The 22,703-nt window shown below is 42.0% G+C and overlaps 1 protein-coding gene across 6 annotated transcripts in view; it reads left to right on the top strand.

Moving 5' to 3' along the window:
• LOC147755675 (uncharacterized) overlaps positions 1–22,703 on the top strand; it is a 104,273-nt gene that overhangs the window by 41,916 nt on the left and 39,654 nt on the right. For 4 of the 6 annotated variants that reach the window (XM_086989950.1, XM_086989949.1, XM_086989948.1 and 1 more), the window contains exons 3-6: positions 4,630–4,710; positions 5,219–5,321; positions 5,468–5,573; positions 6,676–6,768. In XM_086989950.1, the coding sequence (XP_086846076.1) occupies positions 4,686–4,710; positions 5,219–5,321; positions 5,468–5,573; positions 6,676–6,768 (327 nt within the window). In that variant the 5' untranslated portion in view covers positions 4,630–4,685. Of the gene's footprint in view, positions 1–4,629; positions 4,711–5,218; positions 5,322–5,467; positions 5,574–6,675; positions 6,769–10,149; positions 20,720–22,703 lie in introns of those variants that run through there. The other 2 variants (XM_086989946.1, XM_086989947.1) reach the window with 1 other exon arrangement.

Genomic DNA, 22,703 nt, shown 5'->3' with positions numbered 1-22,703 from the left:
GAGTTGACCTGAGAGAGCATTTCCAAACCGTTAGAAGGAATTGACAAACTGAGTTGACTGGGTATAATTAGCCTCTGCCTCAATATAAACAATATCAAGATACCTGAAGTTCAACATAAAAAGGGAAATTGGTTTCAAGTAAATGTTTCTCTAAGTACTAAACAATGGTCTAGGTAAGGCTATTTGAGAATCCTCAAACGATCCTTACGATCAATAATGGGGAATGGGCTACAAAACTAACCTAAAATGGGAGCTATATACACAAAAAATATAAGGGAAATTTGGAATCGGCTATGCATTATTGTATGTAGATTACATTCATCTGTATTGAAGCTAAGTTTATATATGCTCGCCGAGCTTCTATATATATATATATATATATATATATATATATATATATACGCTAGACTCCCATAAAAAATGTTTCCTTGTCGATAAAATCACACTTCTGATATGGCATATATCTATCCGGAGTCAACTATAAAAAAACGTACAGCCCCTCATCAGCACCTGAAGAAGACCCTAAAAATATATTCAGGATACGATACCTACACGGTCTGACAATTAAAAAAAACCTATAGTCTTTATATGTATAGGACAGTTGTTTATGCAAACAAATGGGAACCAAAAATAGCAGAAGCTCTACTAGCATATATATATATGTATATAATTTTCTTCAATACGGATGAAAAGTCTACCCACTATTCTATTACATTAGGTGTCAATCGAAGTTTGGCTTGTAAGCATCGAGCGAGCTCCCTCGAACCCTTCATTCAACGGAAAATTATTCGAGTACTACACAAAACTCATCTATAGACAACTCATCCTGCTCACTTTTTATCACTCAATTCAGCCGCTATCAGCATATATATATATATATATATATATAGAGCAGCTGCTTAAAAAACAGTGGTAGTCGTAATGGCAAGAACAATTATCTACGTACATATTGGACTTATCTGATTCTAGTGCAGATTATTATGTAATGGCCGAGTACCAATAAGCAAAGTTGATATGAATTTTTGGTTTCGCAGCACTTGATCGTGTAGAATGTATTTATATTCCTCAACACACTTAATAAATGTTGCTATAAATACACTAATTAGGAACTTGTCATTATACTATCCGAATTATACCACATTATACCGAAAAAACTGACGGCACTTGAGACTACCACATTCAAATCTGTCGGCTGCCTCTTCTTAAGTTAGTATTCTGATTTCTTTTTTTAGTAGTTCGACAGAAAGCTCAACAACTTTTTAGCAGAGTTTTTCAATATCGTACTTACGTAACTAGTCTTAGGCGAAAAACATGACGCAAAAGGAGGATGCACCAAGCGATGTCCCACCAGAGTGTGTGGTGGAGCTACGCTATCTGGAAATAGCCTATAAGCAAGATACGGGACTCATTCATCCTAAAGATAATACAGAGGTATGAAGTGTCTTTGAAAACAACCGAATTCCAGTTCGGCTAAGGATGTATACAATTCAGTTTTTTTTTTTACATGAAGCATAAATGTTGGCGTTAATAATTCAGTTTTGTTTAAGCTAGGACGATTAGATGACTTACTATCATTTCCTATTGCGTAAGCTTAAGTTTTCGTTGTGGTTTTTGTTATAACAGAATGTAATGGGCTGACTAATTTGTGCGAAAGGAGAATAGGTTAATTTCCGAAGTGCACCCAGAAAATTGAACAACTCCGACCTTTGCGACAATTAGATGCACACGATCATTACGGAAGTGAAGTTGCGAGAGCCATAGCAAGCACCGAGCTTCACAGTGTACTGTTATCTGAAAAAAGTGGTCCGGGATAACGACGTCCCCTGGCGGTAACAGCGGAATTGTGAACAGCAGGCTTACAATAGATCGAACGCCGAATTCTAAAACCACTTTGTATCGGCATTACCAGAAAGTCTAGCCGAAGAACGAGACGAAAGGAAAATGGAGGCAGCGGAACTGCTGGAGCAAGCCGATCATCGATAGTCTCGTAGATCAAGTCTGCGGAAACGCCGACAGTAGTTAGGTAGAACAGCAGAAGCTCTAAAAACGCTGCTATCCTGCGTTCAAATTTTTGCAGAGACACGGTGTCTGACATCTCCTGTCTTTTAGAGATTCAGCGCACTGGACAGCTACATGCAAATGTCATGGGTAGGCCCAGCGTAGGCCTATCTATAACCGCCGACAATGTTATGAGGTTATTCATCGTAAAAGGCAACTTAGGTTTTTCAAGAGTAAACAAATCAATTCGATCATTATGTAGGCAGCGCTTGAAGCAGTGAAGAACATTGTTAAGGTAATAAAAACGCGGACGAAATCAACTAATAAGATGAACACCCGACAGCGGGTAGTTTGTTGTGGAGTGCATGAATCCAAAACCTGGTCGAGCCACTGAGGCAAGGTCGACTGCACCTCACAAGAATGACAAAATTGAATTTTTGAGTAACTAATAAACAAGCCTTGCCGACCTTTAAAAATGCAGTGGTTCAGTGCATACGCGACCAATATATCAAAATGTATGCAAGTTCCTGAAAAAAGATACTAGCTCAGGGAACAAACAGAAGTGATAGTCCACGTTCCAATAGAAATGGATGTTCCCGTTTTACCCACGTCCAGAGCGCCAGTTTAAACGAAGACCCGCGTCAAAGTCCTTCAGAAAATTGACTTCGGGCCCTCAATAGAGAAGGTCACCGACCAAAATAGGCGGATGCTAAAGCCTGCAACGAGGGAAACTGACTAGAGCCTACACCTGCAGCGAGTACTGCGAACCTAAGGTTGTAGTCAACCATTTAAACACTCTAAAGAAAAAGTCATACAGTTTTAGGTAATAGAATTAGCTTACTCACTCGTTATTTGCCCCGTTGCCCGTAATATAGGCGTACAATAATGCATGTTAAGTTACGACGATCTACATCGTATGAGGCGGTCAGCGCTGAAAATAGCCATTTGGTGATTTTATTGCAGACAGATGCATGTATGATCATTACGAATTCTTGAACGACGTGACATTGTCGCAATATACGTACTCGCTGCAAATATGCTTGAGACGGTCTTATGTCTAATCTAGGCATGGAGAGATTATTTGATGCGTAATAACTTAACCCATTCAACAACCCAAAAATAAAAATACTTACTCGTACAGGCCAAAAGGGGGTCGACGAAAAATTATACGTCGTCTAATGGGTTAGTTGACAAACACTCATAATAGATATAGCATTTCAGCGAGTATGAAGTCATAAAGGCTCGATTTCTCGTGGGCTTAACAGAAGCTTCACAAAAATGTCCTCCACAGGCAGTATTTTGTCTTCTTCAGTCATCTAACCATCTATATCCGATACCGCCGTTACAGTGCTGTTATAACCGATATTTCGTTCAAGTTCGAAGTTTAATTTCAAACTTCTACACTGGGCGGACGTAATATTAGGAGGTGCTTCATTGCTCGTAGCTTGAAAATTCGTGATATCAGTACATGAGTCGGTAGATCAGTTTTGCCATGATACAAGACTATTGGGTTTTCACTATGTGTCACGGAATATAATCTAGCTTAAAACCTAAACAACGCTGTTAGGGAAATTATTTTCGTAGCTATCCCGATAACGACAAATTATCAGAAGCCGATATATTCATTTCTGGAGCTTTGTTATCATTCATTTGATACGTTATTACTCCAGATCTCTAGAATGTATAGACTATTTGTGTTTGTGAGGATTATACACCGATAAAAAAATCATGTAAAAACTTATGTTTAAAACATGAATATGTAAAATAAGTAGGGCGATCCATCAGATCTCCAAAGGCATTATTTACCGGGAGAAAATATTGTAAAATTAAAACGAAGCTTATATTTATAAAGTTAGTTGTGTTTGGGCCTGGTAAAAAAAAGACAGTTATTTCATTTCGGGTTGATAATGAACACAATTATGCAATCCTTATGTTTGCACCCGGCATTATTTTTATGGTTATAGATTATTTTTGATGTTTAGTACGAAACAATTTTTAATTAACACCGTAGGCCTTGTACTGATCGGACAGCTTCTGAAGGCCCTTATCGAATGGAATACTAGGACTAGAACTGACATTGAATTGATATCTTGCTATTATATGCTTAGCCTTGTCTCTACGCGAGTGTACTCTGTGTGCTTTGGCTAATTTATCTTAAACAAATGTCAGAGTTACAACGGTTTACTAACCTGTAAAAGTAGGCTAAACGAACACCTGTATTAGCACAGTGTGTAGAATTGAACCATGCTTTTTCACGCTGTGACACACCAGTCACTTCGGAGCATACTGAACATAAGGAGGATCCACTAAGCGCAACCCTACGAAAATTACGGAAGCCAAATTTGAAAAATGCTTCTAGGAAGATGAAGCCAACTTAGCTCTTCGCCCCCGTTTCAAATGTGACAAGAAGAAATGTTGAAAGAAATGAAAACAACGATGTGAGCGTGAAAATTTAGGCGAAGGATTGAAAATATCGAAAAGCACATCACAGGGCACCATGCATAAAAAGACTTGTTAGCAAAGGCTAAACACAAAGTAAAGTTGAGAATTATTATTTTTAAACATCTGCTCGCAAAACTGCCGCGCGATTACGATTGATGGATTGGCTATTTGCTTATACCCTTTTTGTAGGGATCACGACGAGCAGAACAGAAGCATCCGCCCCACCAGCTGGCCTACCACCTTCGATGACGCTTCGACTCACCAAAAAACGTACGTCAGTGGCCAGATTGTGGACCTGTAGCAGACAACGTAAAGCTAAACAAAGTAGTCAGAGACTCTTAGTGACACGGGTCTGTCTAGCCGTTTTGTCCACTATAGCGTGGATCGCAATTGTGATCGGTAGCTAGATTTTGCTGAGGAAGCTCAACAGTTTCCACACCGCAATAGCTTTTCCAGAACCGACATTACGGATTAGAAGTAACTACACTAGAAGCCAATCAACAGACGTCACCGGCATTCACACTCACGCCAGTACGACCAGCAATTCCAGCACCAGTAACACGGCCAGCATTTCAACAGCAATAATATCAAGCTCATCGACGCTTGAAGCTTTATCCTTCGATAATACAAATATACTCCTAGATACCCCTACGACATAGCACATGACGTATTTAACAACTTACCAGATCGGCCTCAAATGGTCCTGTTTGCCTGCTATAGATGAATTTGACGCACAAGTATAATATTATATGGTACCTTTGTTGATTTTACATGTGAGTGATACTGGCCACATGGGAATCCACGATTCTCAGAATCGGATTACCTCTGCACGTTACCGGCAGCCATGTTTGCACGCACTATACGAGCAATTCAAGTTACCTGTAAGTACTATAAATTCCGAACAGAAGCACAATTCGCCTACGTGACAAACGGTTTCATCGATAGCTTCGTAACGACCTGCGCCGTTCATCGAAACATTCAATTTAACGAATTGAGTCAAACGACACATTAGTTTTCGCTTTTTTAGGAAAAGGGGTCTTCTGGAGCGGGTTTCTCAAATGGTAACGTACTATTATCATCACGCCAGCGTCCCGCGGTACCTCGGAAAGAAGTCTGAAAATATATTGTACGAGGTGAGAGGCAGTGTTTATATATCTGTAGATAGCAGTAAATTAGTCAGTCCTGGCCTTCGTCTCTTAATTGTAGTTGTTTCATATTCAGGAATCAATACATGAAACATTTAGAGAACAGCTTTCCTAGTCAGCGAATTACTCTGAGAGCAAAACTCTGTAACTAATGATAATAATCAGGTTATGAGTGAAAATTAACGCTGAAATTTATCGAGGTATATTTTAGGTGCAGCTCCTTTAATCCTTTGTGGGGTTCACTGCCTTCACTATTATATGCGAAGCAAAATTAAACGCGACATTTAAGACATGCGAGGGTTACAGACTATTAGCCAAAACGCTCATTCATTTATTTTATTAACTGGAAAACAGTAAATTTTTCGCTCTGCATTAAAACAAAGCTGATTCCTTAAATAATAAGTGGTATGAGTGTATTCGACCGCACAAAGGCTTCTAAAAAGGCTCATCTATAAAATGTATTGATTTCTTGCTAGTACTCATCAAAGACTGAGAACAGAAACAATAGTTTTGTCTATCTCATCTAAATAGTTGTTGAGACGCTGAAATAGTTAGCACGCGAAATTTTCGAGTGGATCCCAATTAATCGAAATCGTAAATAGACCAGGGGAGATTTTGAAAAGCCTCGGACTCAAGGGACATCGTAGATATTTTGTTTCATCCGGCCCAGCAGAGTATTATCGCAGATAATCACACAAAGATATTAATGAACTGCTCCTACAAATAAATAGAGTATATTGTAGAATGAAGTGCCAGACTGGCCTACGCCCCTCTGTCGTACCAATGCACCACCATGCCGCATTTTCCTTGTCCTCTTATGAGTTAACCCAGCTGGTTAATCAGGCTAAGGTGTCTCTGAAAGTTACTTCGGTACAAGCACGTCAATACGCACATAAGCTGTTATTAATAAAGGCCCTTGCCGGTTTGGACTACCATCGTATATGAAGTGCAGCGGCATTAAAGAAGTTTATTTGGCTGTGGTATATGCTTCACAGTTTTAGTTCTCTATTATTAAACAAAAGAAAGCCACTTGACTCAGATGTACGTGTCGAGTACAAAATTGAAAATGTGCGCTTGCTCTTTTCGACAGTCACATCGTTCGCTATTGGGGGTGACAGCCGTTGAAGAAGAGGGCCGGATCGCTGCCAGGGGGCAACGAAGTATTTCATGCGCTACCGAAGTCGTAAGTTGCTTTAATAATTTGTGTGTATGAACGATTCGTGAATGAGTTTACGTACCATCAAACTGATCATTCTGAATAAAAACGAGCGCACGAAATAGATGTTTTACGTTACCCGATCCGTGATTTCTGTAAAGGTATTTCGAAGCACAGATACCGATCGCGCTAGCAGAAAGATAAAAAAAAATCTCAAATCTGAATAAATGAAAAAAAAAAACTATCGGGAGTTACGAATATAGTATTTAGTTTATTTTCCAAGTGTAAAAAAATCTATAGAACCTTGTTATCCTATGAGAGCCGCACCATCCTTACGTCTTCATTGACTGTAAATGTAAATGACAAGAACAAAGATACTCGAGGAAAGATAATTGGAAAGCGAGAACCCATTCTCGTAACGAAGCCGTTTGTGAGTGTACATTATTTCCGCTATCCATTTGAAAGAAACCTACGAAATTTTCCGAGTACTGTCTTTCTTCAGATAAAAGTCTAAGTTTGTTTTCTATGCCTCACCACCTCGCTTTACCTAGCAGGACTGCTTGTCTTCATTTAAACCAAGCTCTAGACAAGAATTCTGAGAAAAATTTGGCTGAACATTTGCATATACTTATCCCTTGTGAACTCTTATAATCATGACCCTGGTCATTTTAATCTGCCTTGCACACTGCTTACTCTATGCAAGTCGCAACAAAGTCTTCAATAAGGGACCTGCAAGGAGGACAGCACACTTTAAAGTCATTTTACCAACAACGTCTTCTATTACGGACCGTATTTCTGTCATTAATACGACTCATACATAGGTCAACGACCACACTTCATGCAATGTTGGAGGTTTCGAAAAAAGCTTCCACCGTAACCTTCAGTATTATGGAGGACGTTTCCGTAATTTCGAATCCTACCATAGGACAACATTGTATATTTTAATCTGGTCAATGCGACGAGCCCGGCAACCTCCGATATCTCAGATACTACGGAAAATAGAGCAGCAATCTCTGTTGTGACTTCTGAGACCATTACCGCAATGCTAAAAATGAAGGGCGCATCTGTAATAATCCCCAATGGTGAGCCAAATACGGCCGAAACTGCGAACGAGGCTTTCGAGACGACAGCTATAACATCCGAGGTTGAAATTCCCCTATCAGATGAAGCAAGCTTTACGTGCTTTAACAAGCATTACATAAAACAGGTACTTAAGTGTTACAAATGCGTTTTGTAGACGATAGAAGGAGCCACAAGCGAATAAGCAAGTGCTTTACAAAGCTGATCTGTGGTTCGAGGACAAAGATAACTGAATAAAAGCTAGGACGTCCCCAACATTATCTGAATTGCCGCCAGATCTCCGCCAGCAGTTCCTAGTCAGGCTTCGAATATTAAGTCAATAATTCTCGGCATTAAAGTCTACGTGACTCTAACGTGTCTGTTAACATAATGGATAATTCTGCGTGTCCAAGGTGCTAATTCGGTGGCAATTGTGAAACTTAATTACTAGTTTATTCCACCAAAAGAGCAGCGAACGTTTGATACTGACTTACAGAACCTATCTTCACACAAGTTGAGGACGACAGATTTCTATTTCCAACTAGAATCACTCAACGACGTCAACTAAGTAGATCATTTGGATAGAACCAGATTGTCGAAGCTCGTGGACACCTAGTAGCTTTGAAAACAAACGAAATTTACTCGTGACAAACTCTATCGAGATATCATACATGGCCACGAAGGAACTTAATTATTACTATCTACTGTACATAAAGAGAATTGAGGAAAAGAACAATAGAGACGGAAATCTCTAACAACAAGTGAATCGCTCCCTCACTTACGTGTCGAAAGAAATTTCACGTCAGTAGGCTTTATTTAATATAACCTCATCCCGTAGAACTAGCTCAAACATTAGCAGTTTTTCTCTCTTAGAGATTAGCAGGTTTGTGGCATTAATCTACAAACATCTAGACTAATAACAGACTGTCATTGGGGTAAGCAACTTACGATTACTCGAACCAGTCCAAGCTTTTGTAACTAGGCCAATAACAAAAACATAAGGTAAATCTAGATTGTTTTCGAGGTTTCTTTCTGTACAATCCATACATATTCCCGTCTGGAAAATTTTCTACGACACGCAATAGCATTCACACGGTTTTGGCACGCATTGACGCCAGTAGGCGGAAAAGCGTGACAGCTGTTACAGTCGATATTTGGAGCGAAAATTGTGTATAGGATGGCTGCTTAATACTCAATCAATGATGACAGTTTTGCTTCCTCTCAAGTCAACTCTGAGGAATGAGTGCAGAGAAGTGACATAACGTCTCGAAAGGGTTTCCGTAGAAATTTTGCCTACTCGGATTTATCGTCCGTTTAACTCTATTTGGCAGCGCTACCAAACAAGTGGTAAGAGTCAACGGACTACCGCATAGTTTTTGTATTTACCACCCAGGTAAGGCCTTACCTATTTTTCCTTCCGCCTCCAGTGTAGTGGGTAGAATGTACAACGTAGCGACACTGCATTGAGCAAGCTAAGCTCTTTTAAAGCTCTGGTAGTACTGATTTTTTGTGGGAAGGAAGGAAGGAACGGTAGACTTCTCAAAAAGCTTCTTCGGAGCACCTTTTTTTTTTCAGAAAAACTACATGAAGGTTAGGTCATTCTTAACAATGGAATTTTCGAAACAGATGGGCGGGAAGTGGGGGGTAGCAAGTGAAATGACTCCGTTGATGTAGCTCTAAAGTAGCTTTGCAGTTTTGTTGCTTCATCCGATAGGCGTGCAGCGTTGCGTACGCCATTTTAGGAAACGAAGTCTAATTGAATTTAAGCCTGAAATGTGTTCAAAAGGAGCAGATGTGCGCTAAACGATCATGTCCATTCAAGCGTCTCGTAATGAGGTCGGTGATGATCCTGCTTTTGTATAGTGAAGACGCTAACTGTGAGTGGTCGCCGCAAACGTCATGTTCAAGAAGAGAAGGACCTGCATCCAATATAACCATGTGCGTGCGGTACTTGGGAAATGAGTTCTAAAAGGGTGTTTTTGGGGGTAGTTTTTCTCGTCAAATGTCATAAAATTCGATCACGCATAGTATAATGCATATAACAATAATATAGACAGCTGTGCAATAAGAGTTACTTGAGCGTAGTGCAGGCAGAATATGGCATGCAGCAAGGTAGCACAGGTGCATATTGACGGAATGTTCAAAAAACCTTCCCGCTGGTAAGCCTGTTTATATCACGCGTCTTTCCTATACTAAGCAAAGTTAACGACTTTGCGGGGTCAGACATGCACTAACGAAAAAAGAAAAAAGGTTTTTTTTTCAGGACGTTAGCACCGCAGCAGTAGTAGCGACGGTGTTACAGTCCGTTTAGCTTGCTTCGTCGATGTTCATGGTTTCGCTTATTTATAGCTTTCAGATTTCCGCATAGACGGAACAAAACAAAAAGGACGAAACCCGATGACGGACTCCAGTCGCTCGTCGTCTATCCTGGATAAAAAGGAAAATAAGGATCTGCCTTTTGGGTTAAAATGTATGAAACAGGCCGGGTGTACTAAGCCCAACGAGACTGGGTCGACGGGTAGCAGCCACGGAAGATCGTACGGTTTTAAAAGGAACCCGTGCTAGTGCTGTTTTCACTATCGAACTGTGGCGACCAATAAAAAGTGTAAGGAAGGGATCCACCCAAAGACGGATGTTTTTTCCTTACACACGCGAGAGGCTTCCTTACTAGCTTCGTACTGACTACGAGCTCATCTACATGGCGATTCTAGTGACTGCTCCCTTCGTTGCTTTGACTCTTGAAAGCCTTTCGGCAGGCACTAAGCACGGCTTTCCGTGTCTGACGGCCCTCTTTCGATCTTGTCTGCGCTTGCTTCATCTTACGATGCTTCTTCTTACGACCCTATAGCGCTTGGTAGTTTAAAGGAATGAGTAGGGACGAGTGGCAATAGGATGCGTAAATAACGACGATCACGATGAGTGCGACGAAAACGAAGAGCGTGTCTTAAGTAAGCCAGCAGTAGTTGTCGTAGTAATGGCAAATTCAATTGGTTCAAATCTTTTTTCATTCTCTCGCGAGCCGCGTTTATTCACCACCCCATGATTTCTTGCCAATTTTTCCGTCGGCGTTTCGAACTCTTCCTCCTTAGTGACAACAGCAGGTTGCTTGCGCCACTAACTTCAAACGGACGAAATGGTGTGTGCAGCGTTGCTGTGTGCAGGGACAGTAAGGACGGGATACTGGATGGGAATCCAGAGGGGAAAGAGGAAGGGGAGCGGGACGGGGGCAAAAGTGAGTGAAGCTGAGTCGATAAAAAGCAACGAAATCAGAGGAAAGCCAATTGCCCGTTCAGATATGAGCGACGGCGGCTAAAGGAAAACGGGAAAATCTTATGAACTCACTGCGAGTCCGAATGGACCCTCATCTATTCTACAATCGAAAAACTTAAATCTGTCGCATTTGGCCAAGAAAATAGGGCTTATTTCTTGGTCTGGCAACTTTGTGATAACTGCTTGAGTGGTAATATGCATTTGCGGCGCGCTTCATATCGAAGTACTTCACACATTTTTTATTAGCTGCACGATGAGTAAACCTGTTTCTATTGTAGGTATATACAGTACCTGAAATACCATTCGCTCAGTAAAGCACAGAGAACTAACGATCGATATTTGGGATCTGGCATTTTCCGTTACTTACATATCGTAGGTTTATGATTTTTGTGAGTACAGATACCGTTTATAAGGGAACTAAATCCAATACACCTGTTATAATAGTTGAACCTCCCTTAAGCTATCAAAACCAGTTACTGACATAGGATACACCGTTATGCGTACAGAAGACGGCTCCGTAGCCTACCCAAGCAAAGTAACGCGAACGATGATTACTAGTCGATTTACCTTTTCTCCGGCCGTAGTACGGTAGCGCTGGTCTTTTTTTTAACACAGCCTTTTCCCACCTTGCCCTTTCATTCCCTTGCTCCTAATTCCTCTCAACAGCTGTATCCAATGCTTAAGTAGGGTGGGCGATGGGACTCTCGTTAGAAAAATGCGTAGAGGAGCCATGTTTGCTCGTCGTTAGGGAAACAAAAGGAAGTACATAATGGTAGTATAGTATGTCTGTGTATATGGCGATGTACTTGGTTAGAGTTTTGTCTCATTCTCTCTTCGGTGTGCACGTTGTAACAGAAAGGCGGCGGATGCAGTTACAAGCTAAGCGCTGGTTGCGTACAGCTGGCCAGCCAACCAGCTTAATGTGGCGCCTCTGCCCTAACAGTAGACGAAGGCTCAAGTTGAGGGTGGATTGTGCAGAGCCTATGTGCTACGAGGGCGAATACGTTCTCGCTTACATATCCTCAGCCCTTAAGCCTAAGTGGAGCTTTTTAGCGGTCCGTTATCGGTGGGACACTGCCCGTTGGAAGGTAAACGCCGGTGACTACCATATCCTCCTCAGCAGCACTGAACGCAACAAGCCATACGTTGAGCTTTCGACGAACAGGACGACAGCCGAAAAGCAATGTTCCTATTGCAAATACAAGTCAAGTTGGGTACGATCGAATACACGAGGATGGAGCGCGTGCATTTGTCTGAGTGCCGTCGACAGTAATGTGGACGCACCTAAAAGGCCTAAATTCGCCATTTAAATTATAATTGTCGTTGATGACAATAGCGAGCGTCTACATGATATTTGCAAATCTCCATAAATACACGATCGAATACTTTCGAAACGTTATAGTGGTTTCTGTATACGGTCGTCTCCTTTGCATATAATGATCTCATAGTGCGAACTATGTTTCCTGTTCGCATAACAGAACAATGGATTCTTCAAACTTGCTCTGAAGACTGACGTGTTGCGTTCAGCCGGCACGTATTCGTTTGCACGTTTGACTTTATAGAGCAGAAACACTGGAAATCATGCCTACAACATGCTTTCCGGAATAGCAAAAATTGTGCACTGCACCCGCATTAGCATAGAACGACCCTTGTAATTCCGTAAGTATCGAATAAATCTACACGTCTTGAATAGCTGCGTCCAACGAAGGAGAGCCCATGCCGCTATATACTTTCTACAGGTCCATTTACAGGTCCTACAAAAAATTGTAACGCAAGCTAACGCCAATACTACATGGAATGACGGCAATGAAAGTACTGAGTGGCAGGATGGTAACAGTAAGACTGCTCGGCATATCCTGCCACAATTTTGGTCACATTGCAGCCCAGTATCAGTTTTATTGAATGTAGTACGTGTGTGAAGCGTAATTGATAAATATACATCGTGTGACGAAGTGAAGAAAGCGCTTGAACAAAGAACGATGTAAAAGATGTCGACAGAAGGATGTTTTGAAACGCATATGTAGGCGATCGAGATGGAGGCGAAGGAGTGGTCGAAATTAACGGAGATCACTTTTTTAAACAAACACGTTCACTACGAATACCCCTCTATCGACACATGCGAAAAGGTTCATCCACGTATCTATTTATAGTTAAATAAAGCTTATGACCGAACGACGTAGGATCAATTGCTCTGTAGATAGACAAATTCAGATTTGGTTTAGGTAGACAATACCTGTTTCATTGGCAACCACACAGCCCCCCTATATGGATATCAGACAACCTCTCAATGCATCTTGTCAACGCTCGAAGCAACTAATCTGTAAAGGAGCGACCTGCACAACAGACGTAATGTATAATCCGTCGCATCTATTTAGTTGCCTTAAGTAGCAAAAATACGTGAGTATCACTACAAAAGCGATGTTTTAGGCCTGATAGTTTATAAACGCACAACTTACGCATGCTAGCATATGAGTGACAGACGTAGCTCGAACCTGTGTCAAGTTTTGAGATTTTATATATAGGTGAGATACACAGAAACGAATCTTTCAACAAAACATTATCTATTTTTAAAGCGTTCGACAAATACAACCAAAATGTATTTTGATCCCAACTATAAATCTACTCACCCCTTTTACTTGCTACTACAGTTATACCAATGTACTTGAGTAACGGTGTCGTGGCCACAGTTGGTGCTCAACGTGGTAACGTCTTGTGCTAAGTAACGAAGATACCGCCGTCTTGCGACGGCTAAAACGCTGGTGAACAGCGCGTACTAATGCATTTATCTATCAGATCGCGTATCACTGAAGCCTTTGCTGAGTTTTTTAATAGTTCGTGTTCCTACATGTACCCAAAAATTCTGGCCATTTTATCCGGACGTGACGGCTCCAAGGACAAAGCTCATTCGAATTATGCACTCCGATTCAGCGATTCCCCCTGAAACAGGACCGAAATCTGAATCTATTTCTTGCTATGTTAGCGGTCTTAGATAGACAGGTAGGTTTGGCCTATCCCTAACTTGGTCCTTAGCCTGATATTACGGAATCAAATGTAGGGTACAAGTAGCGTATGCGACCGCTCGAGATCGACGTCTTCCTGTTGCTTTGCGAGCTTTCCAAATCCATCATGCAGAACAATTATATCTAGACGGTGTGACAGTAATAATAGGTTTTTTCGAACGACATTTCCGCTGGCTATTAGGAAAAAAATGATTCTTTTTCATTGCGATTTTGATGCCATTACAAGGTCGGCCGTCGAAAAATCACCGAAACACATTCGTACCTACTTATCTAGTTATTGGATGATGGCCAACGAAAGGAACCTGCAGTAAACAAAGACGATGCGACGACGTTCAATGTGTCACAATTCTCATTCCCAGCATTGGCTGCTTCGTACTAATGATTAAAACTAAATCACGTTACGCCAAGAAATGATAGAAACGTTAGCGGATCATCTGATCCGTCAATAAGTATACGGGTAGATGTAATAAAAACTCTGACCATATTCAATATTCGTCGTTGGGGCAGGATGTTTATCACGCACCAGAGCTAAAAATACGAGTAAATTCGAAGAGAAACTGTCTACGAGAAATAAAAACACAGCTATTCAAAGTATTTCTGCGCGTACGTTATGGAATACGTAAGCTTAAAATGGCGTAGTTCTTCAAATATTGTAGTATGTTTACCTTCGCGGCACAATGGTGCCACCGTGCATCGGTAACATCTTCATCTAAGAAGACCTATGTGAGTGGCACGAACTTGTGGCAAAATTAGATGACGTAGGATGTGCCACGCCATGACATCAACTAGGTTTTATGAATTTCGTTTTAGCTATGTTCGTGTCATATTGTGGAGTATAATATCGGCCGAAATCTATACTGCTCCTGCCTAAAACACGGTTATATATGTGATGGCTTTTGATAATTCGGATCTATAGGCAATAAAGGCATAGTGCTATATGTTATATTCTCCATTATGACTAATATTATTAAGGTCGTACTACTAAACATATATACAATTATCGAACTGTTACTCTTTAGTTTTTCTGACCAATTCGAAGGAAGTGCCCCGTCACATACGACTAACATCATCACTCTATGAACGACTGTCTGATATATCTAGCATCTTGAGTAGCGGTGTACATAAAAACGTTTAATTCTGTAAAAGTGTTTCTATCTCAGACAACCCATTGAAAATTTCGGTCCAGGTCAAACTTGCAATTTTTACGTCGGAATCAACTAAAAATAATTTATTATTACTGTGGGATTATAGACATCTGTCAGATGATCTTAACGTTGCCAAATCCGTGGTCGCACAATATCTTTAGCAGGCGCTTTTTCTATCTTGGCCGATTGTCTGCTAAAGCGCTATCAGAAACAAACCCTTGTTTTTGACGCAAATTATCAACATCGACTGGGCACTATGACGTCCGTTGATCAGCTTACCCTGACCATCTGCCAATGACTAGCCGTCCTACTGTTATTTGCGCTCCTTTTTGAGCTGGTGTGGCACTTCGCCTTCCGAATGGAATGCTGTATTGATATTTATATACGCCCCCATCTATCCCGTAACGAACAGACGTCAAGCAGCTACTGATGTGTACAGCTGGCCACATTCGACGGTCGGTTGCTTGCCATGCTCAGGCACTCTGCCACCTCTCGCTCGCCTGCTGTATCAACTCTATCGGTAGTGCTGTTGCTACAGGCAGATCGAGCGAGTCCATCAGATTTCTTGGCGGGTCGGGCGAGCAGGCCGCTAGCAGACTGCTAACCGGTACGCTTTGCAAGAAGAAGGGCCGAAGATAGACATTCAAGGCGGCATCATGGCTTGCCAGTGTTGGGTCATGACCGGATGGTGGACAACTTGCTGCCAACAGTGGAAAGACTCCTTAGCTTGAGACGGTAACGGATTGGGGGACGGACGGACGTGGAGGAAAGCGGCGAAATAGGGTTTCAGATGGGGGACGAAGATTCGATACGAACATAAGATACGTATTGATGGATGGATCACGAAGCGGCTCGCCTGAGTCCGGCTGCCGGGGTGTCCCGATGGCCTAACGATCCCGAACCGCTTGCGCATCGTCCGTCGCTGGCCAGAGGCGAAAAGCGCGCGGGCGGGTGTATGAGTGCAAGAAAAAGAATATATGGATTGCCACCTGCCGACGTACTCCCTTACCATGCCCCCTTGATCTGTTTAGTCTCTAACGCGACAACAATGTCAGCGAAAGCTGGGTAGAGGAAGTAGTTGCCGCTATTCGCTGCTTGTGTCCATGTGTATTCACTACTCCTTTTTCTTCGTTGCTATTGCTGCCGCCGCCGCTTTACTGCGACTACTGCTGGATACCAGATTACATCGCCTTATCGGCTGCCGAAAGGATCCTCAGCGAGGGCCATGAAACAAACGAATCATGAGAGAAACCGACCGAACTGGCCAACCGGCCAAATAGACATCACAGTCAACCTGTCGGACGAAGAGAACTACTGCGACGAAAGGATAAATGAAGATAAGCATCATGGACAACCTTTGGAATAGCAAGGTAGATCGGTATAGAATCGGTAATTGGCACCACGGCTGCCCCATTGGCCAGCAATAGACATTTGCGTGGCAGCAGTGGCGGTTCGATGACAAAAGGCTTCATCGATATATCAATGATAGCAAGGAGTCCGGTCGTAGCTTCATCGATATACTAGTGATAGCAAAGAGTTCGACCGTAGCGTTACATCCGCTTATAAGCGTTGTCTCGGAGCCCCTAGAATTGGGGTGGAAATTTTTAGGTAATTCTGCCGTATGCGCGCATAGCTAAAATATGTCATTATCCGGGTATATTGGCAATAGTTTGAAGAAAGATTCGACCACGCTGTAGTAGAACGTAATTGATTAAGACGAATAGCGTATCGAAGACTCAGTACGCACCGCAATTTTGTATAAAAAATGACAAAAAAACAGGACAGACGGAAAACTTTTCTAAAATCACTTTCTAAAAGTGTCCCAAAAAATCTATATATATTTGTCCATCAGTAAAAGTATCGATTCTTACTTACATTTGCTTACTCTTCATTGTTACGTATGCGCAGTGATGTCGTACGAGTATCTACTGGTTGTCGCATTTGAATTTTCGAAGCTCTTCTCAGTTCCTTTGCTGTTTTCAATTGTAGTAAGGGCTAAGCACCAAACTGTTCAAGGCTGAGAGTACAAATGCGACCACTGGCTGGCGCAGTACGCATTAGTTATTAAATGTATGCTTTTGCACTTGACGAATGACTTAAATAATAAGTTCTCTCAAAATGATCTTTCTTAATGACAACAGCGGAAAGGACGTACAAGGTGCATAGAAAGCAGGTGAGCTACGATATCGTAAATTTTTTTTTAGGGAAACGTAATTTTCCGATTCAAGGTACAACATGTGTTTTTTTCGTAAAATAATCGGCATTTCTTCGCTATTTTACGACGGTCAACAAATTCAGACAAATAATAATACAATCTGTAAATTATTCATACCGCTGCAGAAGCTTGGAAACAAAGATTCTACAGGAAACACAGGTCTTTTTCTCGATCAAATGCTGTTGAAGGGCAAAAAAATCGTGCGCGTAAATACGATGCTCTTACAGTTACGATGCAACGCAGGGAAAAAAATTACGGTCGAAAAGGCTAAGCGTAAAAAGGAGATAAGTTACAAACTGACGGATACATTGCGTCTCCTTGCCGCTTCGTTACGTTTGGCGTGACAGGCTCGTTCTGTGATCGTCGAGCGGATGTCTCTAGACTTAGCTGTGACTGCTGGAACTGGCGCTGTTGTGACGACGGCTTTTATGGGAACTGGATGACGCGACAATGACCTTTAACTGGAAACAGACGCATGGATAAAGGAATGAGAGGAAACCAGCGTACTTCTGCGTGGATATGCGATAAACAGTATTCCGTATAAGAGATAGAAGGTGGAGATGCTAGGCGGCATTTGCCGTTTAACTCCTTCAGCCATAGAGGATACCTAGATCGTGTAGGGGCGCCGTACCATGAGCTAACTTGCCTGCTTTTGAGCCGTTGGCCAGAGACTGTTGTGTTGAGACTGGTTTCGTCTCGTCGGCATCTCGTTCCCATACGACTCAGTTTCTGCAGTGTATGCTGCAATTTTTTCTCGTTTTTCACTCTTTCGTCTTTTCTCTCTTAGATTTTCAAATCGCTCGAGCATCATCTTTTTCCATTCATTCGCGGTTCACTTTGATCTCGACGTCATGGCCACCGCTCTTGTCTCTACAGTAGCTTTTTCTGCTCTTTTCTGCAGCCTCACTTTTTTTTACGTTCCCGGTACCCCTCATCCCTGTTTCATCCTCTTCTTCTGTTTCCAAAGCAGAGGCCGCGTTGTGACGCGGCCATGCCACAAAAGTGCCGACAGTCAATTTGCATTTGTTTAACCCCACGGCCACACGCGGCCGGGCACAAGGGCGCCTGCAAGACCGCCACCGAGCCTCACGCCAGTTTCAAAGCTACCCGCACTTGAAACCAAAAACGAAACTCATGGCGATGGGAAAACATGAGGACAAACGGGCAGGCGGACCGGTCGACCACAGAGTGGAAAAAAAACCATTTTGAAAGAGAGAAGCTGCCTAGGCCAGAACGGGCTGCGTCTAGATGGAGGGGTGGTGACAAGAACGGGAAACTGAATTTTGCGGCGCTGAATTTCGTACTGGAATAGACGAAGGGGAACAGAAGGGAGGAGGAGAGGAGAAAGCGAAGGTACCAAACGTAGCAGAGGGGTTAGGCATTATGTAGAGCCAAGAGAAGAGAGCGATGCCTAAAGCAAGCCAGGGGTTAACTATTAGATGATGGGTTGAGACCACAGTTTGTTGTAAAGGAATATTTAAGACTACACAGCGCAAGGGTCGTTTGATTTACCGGACATGAAAGACCTCTCGCATATTTTGTCGCACCAAATTAGCTGGCATTGGCTTTATTGAAATGCAGCTATATATATATTTATTTATTATATCACACATCAAGATGGTTGTAAACTGATAAAGAATACCTTGCCCTATGTTCGATTATAAAGTACCGATGCTGTCTACATTTAGATTCACATTGTTCCTATTACTATATATAGCGCTGTTAATTAGACTACTGTGCATTTTACGTATTCGCTGCCTTACAAATGGTAACAAATTAAAGGCACCTTATCTATCGCAATATATAAACGTAGTACAGATAGCGATAGACGTTTTCGTTGAAAATTTACGTAGAAAATAGGTACGTACCGCCCGCATGAGCGCCGTCTTCGCTCTTAGCTGCTATTTTGCCTTTTCTGCTACTTCCATCGAAACGGAATAGTCGAATCTTTCTGCTTTCCGTCTCCGTGCTATAGGTAAGATGAAAGCTTACCAAAGTACACTGACCAGTGTATAACGGCCGCGATAAGCGTAGCGGCAATGACGCTTAAACGGGGCTGACAGCTATGACAACCAGGGCAACGAGCGCAGAAACACTGCCATATTCCATAGAACAGTATCCATCCAGCCAAGCTGACACAAGAGAACAGCCAGCTGAAGGAAAAGAAATAGGTAATGACGCCGTACGTATAAACCAGTTGCGGTTCTTGCTCGTTTCTGAACAGAAAATGTTAAAAAAGAGGATCATGATAGAGTGGCGAGCTGCGGGTCGAACGCCATCTACGGCACATTCGACATCAAAGGAAAGAACGTGGAAAAGAACAAGGCGTCAAAGCAAAAGATTTGTCGCTGCTGTTGGACGGGCCGTGGCCGTTCAGGAGGACTATTCGGTTGCTCTGTCGGACGAGTGGCCCGCCCATCTATGAAAAATTAACCATGCATCCCTCATTTGAAAAGTAGTTATTATAAACGCAACGGTCATTATGGATCATCATTACATTTCGCGTGAGCATCGCTGAATGTGGATGAGTGACCGCGCAAGTCCGCATCAATATGTAGATGTACGATAAGTTCGGTTCTATCATGTGTCTTCTGGTCAGAAAGGCCCCAATAGTAATTGACCAAACACCGGGGTAAACACCGTGAGGAACTGCTCAAGCAACGACGAAATCGACACCCAATAGCAACGGACTATATATATATTAGTGTTAACAAGAACGTTCGCTTTTGGCTGCTAGGCCTAATGGACCATTTAACCGTTATGGCCTCGTATGTAAATTTGATCAAATGTCTTAAAAAGCCGCTAAAGAAAACGCACTAGTGTCTGGAAGGAAAAAGGTAAATATATGGAGTAAGCTAATGCTTCTATCGACCCGAACATATGTTTAATGCAGTTTTTACTGTATTTATTACGTTATTTGGCTTGAGATCACCACGTTCTGTGAAAAACTCGGCCGTAGGGTTCCATCGCTATTAAATTATCGGCGATAAGATCCGTAGTTCATCACTATCCATTTAGGGTTGTTGAAGTGGATTAGACAGCTACATCTTTACGTATAAAACCGGGAGTTAGCCAACCGATTACTGCGTCGAGAGATCAAGCTTCCTTTACATACAGAACAGCCTACCTCATTTCTAATGTTGCTTTGATATACATTAACTTGAAAAAGGAGCATGTAAGAAATTATCACACATTTATGCGTCGAAATAAATTCATATCACTTAAAAATTTATACCTGAAATAAACTTAGCGGACTTGCTCTGGAAGTTAAACCGATGATGGAGTTTTTTTTACGTTTGAATACTTCTTCTGAACAAAATTAGCAATTTTTAGAACTTTCCACCCAGCTAAAACCACGCCGTCCAGCTTAGGAATGGGTTCTGACACCAGCCCCTTGCGACATTAAAAAATACCAAGGTACTGACCTTAACCGAATGAGGATTCAGTTGTAAACAATAGCAACTACTACGTTAATACAAGCACTCGCGTTACCCATAACTGAATAATACTACACAAATTCGCATGGGAAACCAATTTTCCACACGTCATCGTTTAAGTCCGTTACATATATAGACAAACAGCCTGCCGAAGTTTTCCCGCTTCAAGCATAGCGCCATATATATAGATATATGCTTGAACGTAAGGTTCGTTTTCTAATTTTTCTAGCGAATTTATTATAGAGACTTTACGCCCGCAATCAACCTGAATTGTGTGTAGCGTATTTGAGCTACACTTAAATGATTTCACGCTTGCCAATATCGCTTGTTTGCGTATTAAAAAGGAGGTATTATGAAAGCGATTACTTAGTAGTTCAGGTCTGGTAAAATTTAGGTCGCTCTAGATGCTGGTTATTTTCGATAATCATGACCATCAGAAACAATACTTCTCGTGTATGCAAAAAACCAAAAGTGTGTTTTTGTTAAAACACAGAAAGCGTAAGTCTATGTATACCAAATGTGCATTCTCGATTCACCATATCGACGGTATATATCGTTCAATGGATATTAGTGTGCTAAGAGCAAAGATACGTGGAGCTGGCAGATGGAGAAGAGACTCACGCGAAGCTTCATATGACATGCTGCATCACAGAACCAAATTAAGGTGGAGCAAAACGAACTAGTTCTTGATGATCGGGATTGTGACTGACGCGGGATAAGGAGGTGGTCTCGTTTTCGTTGCGGAAATATCTTAAGTAGAGGAAAAAACGAGGTGCAAACCGGGTACCGGCGTGACGAATTTCCCTAAATGAATTATTTTCGAACCCTTCCGTGCTTTCATTCTTGCGCTTTTCAATTCGACGGTAGGTTTTAGCACATGTGGATCTCTGGTTACTGCTTGAGCTGGCGCTAGCGACTGAAAAAGAAGTGAGAAGTCGATTTTGCAATTCAAAAGCCAACGTTGATCTTTACGTGGAGTCTGAGCCCAGCTGGGTTGGATCGAATCCCCATATATATCGAATCCGGGACCGGAGTCGAGAATCGAACTGAGCTCTAGCTAGATGGAAATGAGGCTGAACAAGGCTAAAACGAAACGCAGATTTCCCACATTTTAGGTCAGGTTCTGCAAGATAGCACTGCCGTCCAATATGATGATTACAAAGTGGAAGAGTTGTTACATTGTACATTCAATGAGCATTAATCTGATTACGATCTGTGACGCAAGCCTGCTCCGCAGAGGAAAAAAATTAACGAATACAGGTGAGTACATTGTCGTGTTTTACCTTGACTATATTACAAGCTCTTTACTGAAAATCTAATTTACTCGCACACGAAACAGAGTTAATGTATGTAGCACCCATTTGGTACGATAACAAGATTCCTAATAACATGATATCATTGCTCTTCTTATCACTACTAAGTCCGCTGCGTCGGTACAAAGTACTTAATAGAAAAGACAATCATTATAGCATTACAGTTATTATGTGTGTTGTTTTTTTCTTAGAGTATAAACATTTGTGAGGTGTTTATGTTCGTTCTCTAAATTCGCATAGAGATATAAGTGGTTGGCGCTCTTGCACACCACCTACCGCGATCTGAACGAGTCTTAGCAACGCCATCCTCAGGTTGGCAAGGTGTCAGTGAGGTCCCTCGAGTCATCGGCGATTCAGATCTCCTTTTACCAGCTCCCTGTGCGCCCGCTTTCTGCCCGGTAGACACCTTAAGTCCCCTCACTACCGATCTTGCCGAGACTCTCTGACTGGAGCGGGCTTTGGGAATTTAGGAGGGGCGGGGGAGTTGCTCTCTCTTCTACGCT

Source organism: Varroa destructor, unplaced genomic scaffold (assembly GCF_002443255.2).
Source record: "Varroa destructor unplaced genomic scaffold, Vdes_3.0 BEIS01000005.1, whole genome shotgun sequence".
Taxonomy (NCBI): domain Eukaryota; kingdom Metazoa; phylum Arthropoda; class Arachnida; order Mesostigmata; family Varroidae; genus Varroa; species Varroa destructor.
The sequence above is the reverse complement of the archived record's forward strand: the minus strand, read 5'-3'. Positions and strand labels throughout refer to the sequence as shown.